We start from the raw sequence: 12415 nt of genomic DNA, 5'->3' as shown, positions 1-12415 counted from the left end.
TCTCTAATACAAGGATCTGACTGTCGTATTAAGCTCTGATGTTTCAGCGCGAACTTGCTTCTCGTTCTTAGGGCATCTTACTGGTATATATCAATAAATAGACTCCATATATACAGTATATTATTTTAAAATAGACTAAATGAGTCAGATTCACCGCTTACTATGCCATGTGGTACAATGGTGGCTTACATAAAATAATTAGCCGATCTACAAGCTCACAACAAATCAAGACACATTTGTGTTGTGCTTATAGATCTCCCATTTTCACTAGTATATTTACAATATTATCGCAATATTGATTTTCACTATATTTACAACAACATTATCGTGATATTGACTCGAAGTCACACAATTGAAAAAATACATTGACAGCCTTTTGTGCATTTACATAACAGTAAAGCACCCGTTTATTCATTCACTGGACACAATTGACATAAAACACAAAGGAGAAATTAAATCCAGTGACAGTGTTTCCCTTTCCACTTCATCACAAAATAAGATTTTCCATTAGCATGGATATACTCCAATCATACAACCCGCAGAAACATTCATATAGTTTGAAATTCACATAATTTCAAATTAAATGTATAATATAAATGAAACTGCTCCAATTTCAAACACCTCCTCCACACCTTGTGCAGCAAGCGTGTGTCTTCTGGTATTAATAAAATAAACTACAAATAAAAATCTTCGGACCAGAAGGTTGTGACTTGAAACAAAACGAAAAAGGTTCCTTGTCATTTCCATTAGTTTTGAGCAGGTATACAGAACTGGACTAGATCAGAGAGAAAACAGGCAGCGATGAGCCACAGACGCCCACAGGTTTACTGCTTTACTCTAGAGCCCATAACATTTATATAACTGCTTCAAACTGTGTGTGTGTGTGTGTGTGTGTGTGTGTGTGTGTGTGTGTGTGTGTGTGTGTGTGTGTGTGTGTGTGTGTGTGTTTGTGTGTGTGTAATGCACTGGTCTATGACAGATGACGTATCATCACCTATCATCACATCCACATCGGTTACAGATGAAGATGTAGTGAAATGAACTCTGCTCCTCGCTGGGGCATGGTATGAAGACACTGGAATACCCCGCTGTTCATCTCCTCACTGTCGGTCGTCCTTCCCTCGTCTCGCGTCTTCCCACCTGTGATGGTTCTTTTTCCTTTCTTCTTCTTCTCGCTCATCAGGCCTTGATGTCAACTGCAGTGGAATTGTACGCCGGATCAGCGGTCTCTGATGCTAGCTCCTCTGATGGAAAGAAATGAAGGGACAAGACGTGAATGCAACATGATTTAATTTTCTTGTTTTTAGTTTTTGCACAAACAGGGCACAGCTGAAAGACAGCTTGCCTCTGGTGTTCTCCAGTGATTTAAAAGGGAGTTGGATGGATGGATGCCATGAGCTCTTTATAAACATATACATACCAATCATTTTCAAACATACTGCAATTTGTAAGCTAAGGTTATCATATGCTCTACTACAGTGTAGACTAGAGCATATGAGCTTACAAATTGCAGAATGCCAAAATACACAACACTCTACCTTTACATATACTGTATTCACTATAACGCAAATATTTTGCACATAAATATCCATCACATTTTTCTTTGCAAATAATTGTCAGATGCCTGATGAAGGTCTTGGACCAAAACGTGTGTGTGTGTGTGTGTGTGTGTGTGTGTGTGTGTGTGCATGCATGTACATTTCAAGGCTGCTCAACAGCACCTCTCTGGTCACCCAGCAGTACTCAGGCTACTTACAGACAGGCAGACAGACAAACACGCATTTACGCATACACACACGGCCACGTATAGGAGACGGTGTGACCACCGCTCAAAAACAGAGTCAGTAGGAGTCAGTACTCAGTAGGTAGTGAGGAGGAGTTTCCCAACAAGCGCTTGAGTGGCATATGGCTTTAGATTGCATACCCTCTTAATAAATCAATTATTGAGCAAGCGTGTGCAGGACGGCCGGACGGGTCTTTTCTTCTTATGTTGTAGAATGCTTTTCTACAGACACATGGTATGTGCTATGCTAAACTACACACCCTGCACATTTTGTCTATATGGCACACTCCATGCACAAGCCATACATATTCTAGTACGTTCTTAACATATTTGGCCGCATATTTGGCTAATGGGTGTAGAAAAGCATTCCTGCAGCAAAAACATTTTCATGTCAGCACAACCAACGGATGAGTAGAGAAATCAACACCAGTCAAAAGCTTTTGTTTTACACCACTTGAATCACAGCAACCCTGCAGGGGGAACAAGCTCACAACGTGTTGCGACACGTTGCAGGCTTGTAGATCGACTAGATTTGGTGTAGACAAAAAAAGGGGTCCAAGTACAGTTGCAATTCACATCTGTTTCAATTAGCCCAAACCACACCAATGATTCGCCATGCAACTCCTTGCAAAACAGTTTTAACCCATTTAGACCTGGTGTGACCTATAAGTTGTTATATCTTTCATGCCGGTAGCCACCTCTGTGTCTCATACATCTCTGTGTCTCATATAGCATCATTTTATTTAAAAGGTTTTAAATTTGAATTTGAAGGTTTTCAGAAAACAGGTCAACCACACCAATGAAACTCTGTGCAACTGCCATTGGGGATAATGGTTGCGAGTACTTGCATGTTGCAAGGCGAATCATTGGTCTGGTTTGACTAGAGGATTTAAGACAGTGATTAAACTGTAGCTGGTGGGTCTGTGGTTAAGTGGTTTTGAGTAGTGGTTCTCAAAGTGGGGTCAGGAGTCCCCAGAAGTCCTTGAGGAGGCCCCCAGGGGGTCCCCAGCTAAATTGGTTTATATTGTCAAAAGTCTTTTTAACTACATCAATCTCTACATCTACGATGCACTATGAGCTTCTAGATCTTTGAAAATTTGTGGAAAAAATCAGGAATCATTTTTTGAAGTTTTAACATCACAAATCTTCTCTTATGGGATCCCTTCCCTGGCAGAGAAAGTCTTAACTCATTTAGTGCCCATGAAATTAACGGATTATAAAGTCCACGATGCCAGTCTCAGGTTGGCATCACCCCCGTTATCTTATTTTGAAGGCCAGAAGTCCACAGCGCAAACACTTCCGGTCTGACGTCATCGCGTCCTGCGCCGGAACCGATCCTTGTCCACGTGGAGTTGTGTAATGGCGGACCGGAGCTTTTATACATGTGTAACATAAGCGAGAATCTGCCTCCATCTTCGCTTCTAAAGTGTAGTTTTGAGATAATGGACATTAAAGATGAGATCGGCCGTCCACCTCAATGTTATGGATGGGACTATTTTGTGCTCGTGGAGCCGTGATGATGCGAAATCAGCGACGGATTTCGTCTCCGGACCTCCAGCCATTGTACTCGGTAATGTATCCGCCGTTACAGTAATATATTACTTTTCACGAGTATACTCGGGATTGGCACTCCGGGTACTCGAGTACTTTTCACGAGTCTTCGCGGGATTGGCACTATATGAGTTAAGTTAGGGGGGCCTGCAGCCAAATATCAATTTGGTGGTCATTGTCTGACATGAAAGAGTTTGATAACCACCGGTGCAGAGCTTGGACATGCAAAGCGAGACTCACCAGGGAGGACACACTTCCAAAGGCCGTAGGTCTTGCCCACCGCCGTCTGCCACAGACGCAGGGTCCCATCCTCAGATCCACTGGCATACAGCTCCCCATCGGGGCTGAAGCGCACAGTGTGGACTGGTCCGAAGTGACCCTTGTAGGACTCTACAAAAGGGACAGAACATGGAGGAACATCAAACCATAATTCACCAACGTTGTACAGTACTGCATATCGTTGCTGTCGGGTGGGAAACCTTGAAACCTGTTGAAAACGAGTCTCTTTTTTATTGTTATTTTGTTATTATTTTTAAGATTTTAAAAATGTGAAAATAGATGATCTACAAGCTCACATAGATCTGCTATTTTCAATACTTTTGTGCCACTCTTGTATGATGAAGTAGGGCATTCATTTACAAAGAAAACATAAAAAGAGATGAGTTGAACACTTAAGCCCTTCTGAAAATATGACACCAATATCTACCTGCTCACAACTTTGTGATGAGACAACTTGTGAGCTCATATATAGTGTATGAGCCATTTTCACCATTCTTCTTTTTTTCTATGTTAGATAAATAAGGACGCCAGGTTGAAAGTGGTTATGTACTGTTTAGGTATACAAGAGAACCAGGTATACGGCTCAGATCAACCCCTACAACCCCAACCGCTCACTCAGATCAGCCAACACAGGGATGCCGACAGAACCCTCGCTAAAAACCCCAGGACAAAAATCCACTCGTCCTAGACAATTTGCCCTCCTGGCCCACAAACTGTGGAATAAACTCCCTGTCACACTTAGAACTACAGACTCACCCCATAGCTTCCGCTGAAGACTCACCTCTTCAGACTCCACCTAAACCCATAGCACTACTGTAAGACTCTTACCTATGTTATTGTTTTTCTAGATTGTTATACCTATGCATTTGTTGTATTGCTGTTGATGTACTGACATATTATCTTGCTTATTATATTGATGTATTACCTGCTTATTGTAAGTAGCTTTGGATTAAAAGCGTCTGCTAAATGCCTAAATTGTAACCAAGTATTTTGCTAATGGTATATGACTATAGCAACAGGTAGCAGGGGTTCAGTATTTACATCTGGTCAGACTCGTCAGGGAGAGTCCGCTCCCTACTGTTTTGAACAGGTGCACTCATGCAAAGTATACTTGTCCTGACACTGAACTTGACACACCTTTTGACTGCTCTGCTGGCTTTTTCACAAATTAAACATGCTCTAGCATGCAGATGATCTGACGACTAAACTCTTCAAGTATTCAAAATACAAGTAGAATAATAGTATTACAGTTGGTAAATTATGATACAGACACTTATGATCTATATTCTGGAATTAACTCCTCTCCATGGTAGAGTGAGCTGTACCCACAGGGTCCATTCATTGTATTCTCTCAGTCTATCAAAGTGTTGCGCAACAGCCCTTGCCAGCCAATCAATTACCTACTAGAGATACCTAGAGATACCGGAAAGTCAAGTCAAATCTATATATATAATAATAATGAAGCACATAAACAACCCTGTTGAAGTGCTGTGGAAGACACAGTGCCTGTAAAGACATAAATAAACAATGCAGCAGCATTATACATTAAGCCAAAAACCAACCACATCAAGAAGATTAAAACGTGAATAAAAATTAATGATTGAATGTTGAGCATGTACTTCCAACAATTTTCAATCTAAATGGCATTGGTCTGATCATGTGAGGAGATCAATAATATAATGTGGCATATAAAAAATAAAAGGTCTTGCGTAGACAGGCGTTCAGAGATCTCATCTTGCTGATGTTGAAACAGTACAAAGTAAAAAAAAAAAAAAAAAAAAAAAAGACAATGTAAAGACTTTAGTGTGTTCTTTCATGTGGCATGGTATCAGGATTGGTTTTCAAACAGGTTTCTTACTGTTGGTCTTCTCCGGCATCCAAACACATCATTAAATTTAGATTTCCTCAGGCATATCAGCAGACAGATCTCTGGATCGTCTGGCTAAGCGAGACTAGTCTCGTCTGTGTAATTACTATTAACGATGACGTCACAACATATGCGTTGTTTCACGACAGGGAGCATACGGAATGTAAGACCAATGAGGTGTACAGGCAGATCTGATGTGGAGGGAAATATTGTTCCATGGTTCTCAACCTTTTCATGCTCCTTTATAAATCATATTTTTTGGAACCCCTAACATGACGAGCACTAAGAGTTGAGGCATTACATTTTTTATAACATAGTTCTATTGTGAAAATAGCAGATCTACATGCTCACAATGCCTCACATTGCAAAAAGGTGTTGTGAGCAAGTAGATCAGCTATTTTCACAATTTCTGCCTCTAATATTTGACAATTTGGCCAATATTTAATTTGTCATTTTAGAGGTATTAAAAAGTCCTTAAATTGTCACTTTAGAAATGTGCATATACCATCTATACACATAAACTTTATGTTGGTTTGTTTACTGTTGAGAGAGAAAACAATGTTGCACATTAAGTTAATAATTTCTGGGGGTCCCGACCCACAGGTTGAGAACCACGCAGTCACCCACCCACCCCTGTCATTTTATTAAAAACGGGAATATCCAACAAGAGCCCTGAGGGGACAGTCCCTTCATTATCTGCTGATCAATGAAGTCTTCCCAGACCCTGGAGTCACTTCCTGAGTCAACACGTCAGCCAGGTTAGTATTCTTATACCTGTATATCTATTCTACACAATATGTACACAAGCCAACAGCCAGAACCACATACTGTACATTTGTGAAATGAACACCCACGGCAAGAGTTGAAATGTGTTGAGCCTATGCAATGTGTTAAAGCACATTTTTTCACACCAGGAGTGCAGTGCGACCTCGCTGATCCAAGCGAGAATGCAGGCGCTGTGTCGCTACCCGTCTGAAAAGCTCACAATTCAAACCCACACAACCCATGGCCGGCAGTGAGCATTATGATTCTTCATGTTGCTCACCCAATTCCTCCATGGTGCTGTAGTCATATTTGTAGAGCTTGAAGTCATCTCCACCAGCCACAAGGAAGTCCTTATCTGGGTGAAGGGAAGCCGAGTTGATGGAAGTTGGTGCCTCAATCTTCTTTATCAGTTCCAAGCTAGAACACAAAGACATATTTTGCCAACACTTTGTTGCTTTAAACCTTGGGCTCCACCTACTGGTTGCTTGTGATGTTTACATGAAAGTTTAACTGACTGATGCTTATTGTATGTGGCTTTGGATAAGAACAATACTTGTCTACAAAAGCAACCTGTTCCAAACCTGTGGGCCTGGGCACATTGGTGGGACGTCAGGATATTGCAAGTGGGCCCCCAAATATTTGGCAAAACACTAAGATTGTACTGAAAAAATAAGTCACATTCTTCTTTAAAACCTTGAAAAATAATAATAGCCGGAACACAATATTTTTTAGTCATTAAAATTAACATTCTGTGAAAATGCACACATCCCAACCCAATCTGACCCCTTAACAAAAGGTTGGAATCCACGTTCACAATAAAGTAAATGTAAACATTGCTCAAGTTGGCATCTCTCCCCCCTCTGGCTTTGAAGAGGATACCTGAGGGCGTTGTAGAACGCGATAGTCTTTCCGTAGGTGATGACCAGAGTCTCCCCATCAGCCACAAGCTCCATGCTGCTCGGCGACGAGTCGAAGGATAGCGTCTTCACGGCGTCAGTGGAATTCCTGTCCCACAGACTGGAGACACATACAATTGCATTTGGACACTATAAATATGCCGGGAGTGTACAGTAGCTATGTTCCCTCAGCTCAGATGTTCCATCTAGAGATTACATTGCCCCAGCATATTATATATATCGACACGTTGGGAGCTTTGTATATCGCAAAAAGATTTGGTGTAAAGGGGAAAAGAGGGCAAACCAAGTACAGTGCGACTCAGGTCCATATTACTAAGCACAAAGTTGCTAATGTTAACATTGTGATCGAGGCATGGAAAAGCACCCACTATAGCAGGTCACTGAAACTGTCCAAATGTAATATCCAGCTTTTATACACATCCTGTCACTGACCGTACGGTTTTGTCATCAGCAGCTGAGAGGATCTGCTTGTCATCGTTGCACCACAGGGCTTTCTTTATGGCTGAAGTGTGACCCGGGAATTCATGTGGATCTAAAAAGGAAGCACAAAGGTGCAACAGTGGTCAGATGACCATCATAAAAAAAATCACACTCGTGTGAACTGAGTGGAGGCTGCGTGTGTGTGTGTGTGTGTGTGTGTGCGTGCGTGCGTGCGTGCGTGTGTGTATGTGTGTGTGTGTGAATGTGAGTGTGAGTGTGCCTGCCCCTGCCCTGAACAACAGCGCCCCTCACTTAACATGTGTGGTCAGAAAAGGTATTGCAGGCTACATACAGACAGACAGACAGACACACACGCACATACCCACACACACGGCCACGTATAGGAGACGGTGTGACCACCGCTCAAAAATATAAATACATTCAAATCATATCTAGGGCACATCCATGAAGGTATATTTTTCTTTGGATCATAAGGTTAAACCTTGCAATTAGTTTACAACGAGAGGTTCAGGCCACTATGTGGCCGTATGGCGAGCCGACCGACATGTCCATTCTGTATATGTAGATCCCATCAACATATGCCCATCTATGGGCATGTGACGGGGTTATGTATGTCTGAGTGATAGAGTCAAAGAATCCATGTTATGCCTGAGTCACAGAATCAATGCGGAACCGCTTGCCCTCCTATTAGACAATTTTTGCATAGGATATAAAATTATGGTACAATAATAATTAATAACAAAATGATGGTAAATGGGGGGAGGGTAGGTGATGGGGACGGGGTCACCAAAAAGTTCGCTGACAATAAGGGGTTGTGAGATCAAAAAGTCTGAGAACCCCTGCTCTAGGTCAGTGGTTCTCAACCTCTGGGTCGGGACCCCCAAAGGGGTCACCAAATTATTTTGGGGGGGTCCCCAGTTGATTAGCTTAATGTGAAACATTGTTTTCTCACTCAAACCAACATAAAGTTTAAGTGTATAGACTATAGAGGGTATCTGCACATATCTAAAGTGACAATTTAAGGACTTTTTAATACCTCTAAAATGACAAATTAAACATTGGCCAAATTGTCAAATATTAGAGGCAGAAATTGTGAAAATAGCCGATCTACATGCTCACAACGCCTCGCAACACGAGGCGTTGTGAGCATGTAGATCTGCTATTTTCACAATAGAACCGTCTTATACGAAATGTAATTCCTCCACTCTTAGTGGCGTCAGGGTGGGGGTCCCAAGTTAAGATATGATTAGTTTGGGGGTCGCGGCCTGAAAAGGTTGAGAACCCCTGCTCTAGGTTATAGTGTTACTAGTGTAGTGTGGGATCTCTATAGGAAAAGTGTCTACTCACCGGCTTCAGGTTTGCTGAGATCATAGATGCGCAGCACTTTGTCATTTCCACTTGTTAGCAGACAAGTGCTGTCCTATTGGGGGAGGACGGTTAGAGAGATTAAGAGGAGGGGCAGTACTAGTAGTAGGGTGATACAACTTCAAATCAATCCTGATTATTTTAAACCTTTGTTTTGCCATCGATATACATGTTTTATGAGCTATTAACAGGACTGTTAATTAACAGTTAAGACTATTTACACCCATTGTTGTGAATCAATAAGAATATGTTATTATTAAATCCATACCATAATTTCAAAGTAACTTAGATGCATTGCATTCAAACACTCGCATTTCTGATACCTGTGTAAAGTTGACAGACTTGACAATGTGCTTGTGTGCCAATGTAAGGACCTCATCTCCACTCACTGCATCCCACACCTTCCTGGAAAACAGCATGACAGGGTAAAGCTCAAATTATACTCTATAACACACACGACATGGTGTCACAATCAGTTCTAGTCAGCAAGCAAAACCGTTGTGCAGCAGAGGATAACTTAAGCATACGATGAACCTCTGTGTTGGAGGCACAGGTTAGATGATCCATGCGTAGGGAATTGATGATCCACATAATATTTTGTGTCAAATAGCCCCAAAGTCAAACTGGTATGGCCGCAGACCCCCCATGTGAAAAGATTTTGAACCAGGGAAGTGAACGCATACAAGATTAGTGTTAGAAAATAAGATATCTGATGGATATAGTGTTAAAGAAGTGGTTAAACCTATTTTGATGCGATATTAACACATTTAGCTGGGGACCCCCTTGAACCCCCTCATGGTCCCCACATTGTGAACCACATGTGTAGAGGATAGAGTATGGCATACTATAGATCCACATGTTGCAGGGGTAAGGGATAGCTAGAGAGGTTCATCCACGTGTGTTGCAGCTGTTAAGGGATGGATCCACGTGTTGCGGGTGTCTGAGAGTGTACAAATGTACATCCATTTGTACCCTCTCATAGTTATGGTGGTCCTTGAATTAAAAAGGTTTAAGAACCACCAGTATTGTACACAGATATAAAAAGCTAGATACCTCGTCCACCGCTGCAGTTGATTGGAGCGACCCGTCCAACTTGATAGGCAGAAAAGCGGAAGTGTCGGACCAGCTACCCATACATGGAGACCCCTGCAGCTGTTTTTAAGAGCTGCGTACGAAAAGACCCGCCCCCACCTGCCTCTGATTTGCCTACCGACCTTCTGTGTCTGTTACGCACACGGAAGAATTCCAAGCCTGTCAATCAAAAATGCCTATCAATGCGAGACGGGTACCAGAGAGCCGGAAGAGGCGTCTACCTTTTTATGTCTGTGGTATTGTATAGCAGACTAGAAGTCAGTCCACATAATCAGCTCTGACAGTGTGATAAACCGGTTCCGGATTATCCGGAAACGGATTCAAATGTGATACAACCTTTGGTTGCTCCGGTTCCAGATCCCAAACCTAGGGGCAGGTGTAAGGGTCAGGATAGCTCTGGTCCATAGCGTTCGTGGAGTTCTCCCTAAAGCTATGTTCCTCTAGCTCCGCACCTCCTTGGCAAAACCGGAAAACCCGCTCGTCTGGTCCGAAAATAACAAAAACTGTTTCACCCCTCACCAAACCAAAGGTATCAGTGGACAGTTGAAAGCTTACTCTACTTAGTGGACGCAGTCTGGGCCCCCCACCACACGCTTAAAATACATTTCTAAGGCGAAATGACAAATATTACACCGGGTGGAGACTCCATTTCTTCTAGTTTTTTACTATTTGTCGTCGCCATCACGGCACCAACTCACTACTGCCCCGCAGGTGAGAGGACCGCATTAACAGAGCATTCGTCTCATTGGGTGTTATTCAGCTTTGCGACGTTGGAAGCGCCGTTTAGTAAAAACAGTCTTCAACCAGGAAGAGTGTCTCCGCCAGGTGGATTATTTTTCATTCGAAATGTATTTTACGTGTGTGGCGGGGGGCCGCCACACACTAAGTAGAGTAAGCTTTCAACTGTCCACTGATACCTTTGGTTTGGTGAGGGGCAAAACAGTTTTTGTTATTTTCGGAATAGACGAGCGGGTTTTCCAGTTTTGCCAAGGATGTGCGGAGGACAGAGGTAGAGGAACATAACGTTAGGGAGAACTCCACTAACGCTATGGACCAGAGCTAGGGTCTGGATAGATATGGCATAGATCTTCTACATGCGTTGTAGGAGCAAGGGACGCTCCACACCATCTACATACGTTGCAGGAGTACAGGACACTCCACACTCACGCTGTGAAATCAGCCGCAGCAGTGGCTGCCTTGGTGGCGTCCGTATTCAGAGTGGCTCCCCAGACAGCACCTTTGTGACCCAGGAACGTTCCTATCCAGTCCCCTGTGTCTCCCTGGCGCAACATGGGCTTACCATCTGCAAAAAGTATATTAGATGGTTCTTACAAACACACACGGTATGCTGTGTCTCCAACACGATCACACCGTCAAAGTACACAATCTAATAATAATCGTCAATGCATGGTATCAATTGCAACAGTCCAACAGTAGTCAACTCAGCTGCATGCAGTACATGGTCAAAGCAAATTATAGTGGTATACTGTTTATAATAACAACAATCAGACACAATCCTACACTGTAATCAACAGAGGTAGCCTTTAAACACTTAAGCCTTATTCAAATATAAATAAATAAATAGCCAATCTACAGTCTTGTGTGGCATTGTGGTAGCAAGTAGATGTGTTATTTGTATTTGTTTATTCTATGCAAAGTATGACAGGCACAACATAGCATATCTCTCACACACTCACACTCTCTCTCACACACACACACACACACACACACACACACACACACACACACACACACACACACACACACACACACACACACACACACACACACACACACACACACACACACAATAATCATTCATTAGTTAGTGATGATTTGTGAATAGAGTAAATGAACCCAGGTCCTCAAATGATGATGATGTGATGTGTCCTCCTCACCTTTGCAGGCACTGATGAGAAAGTACCCATAGGGAGTAATTCCACTGAAGGCTAGGTCTACCACAGGTCTGGTGTGACCAGAGCAGGTGAGTGGGGTTTGTCTCATAGCCATGACTCTAACAGCCCCCCCAAAAAACGATGTTAATTTAAAAAAGGATTAAATTCAACAATTGGAGAACTAAGTAAGAACGACAGTAAGACTGCTAGCTTAAGAATGCTATAACCGGCAATCCAAGCCGAGGAAGCGTTAATAAATAAATAATATAGCTAGAGTTTTGTCATTTAGCTGACGTCGTTGGCTAGCTAGCTAGCTAATTCATTGATTTTAAAATAAAAAAAATAGTGAGGGTTCGAGGAGGGTCCAGTTAAAGTTGATAAAACGTGGGGTCTTCCTCCCAGCATAGGAATAAACTTGCTACTAGCTACAACATTGCAACTAACTAGCAACGTGCATCAT

The 12415-nt window shown here is 42.4% G+C and overlaps 1 protein-coding gene across 1 annotated transcript; it reads right to left on the bottom strand.

Annotated features, from left to right (window-relative positions):
* Positions 1-370: 370 nt before the first annotated feature.
* strap (serine/threonine kinase receptor associated protein) lies at positions 371-12415 on the bottom strand. The gene is made up of 9 exons (XM_080754582.1): positions 11959-12415; positions 11228-11363; positions 9292-9373; positions 8951-9023; positions 7595-7694; positions 7125-7262; positions 6526-6662; positions 3575-3724; positions 371-1244 (listed from the first exon to the last, which is right to left on the bottom strand). The coding sequence occupies exons 1-9, from the start codon at positions 12068-12070 to the stop codon at positions 1180-1182; spliced, it is 993 nt and encodes a 330-aa protein (XP_080610708.1). The 5' UTR covers positions 12071-12415; the 3' UTR covers positions 371-1179.

The sequence above is a fragment of the Nannobrachium achirus genome (genome assembly GCF_963921795.1).
Source record: "Nannobrachium achirus genome assembly, chromosome: 23".
NCBI lineage: Eukaryota > Metazoa > Chordata > Actinopteri > Myctophiformes > Myctophidae > Nannobrachium > Nannobrachium achirus.
The sequence above is the reverse complement of the archived record's forward strand: the minus strand, read 5'-3'. Positions and strand labels throughout refer to the sequence as shown.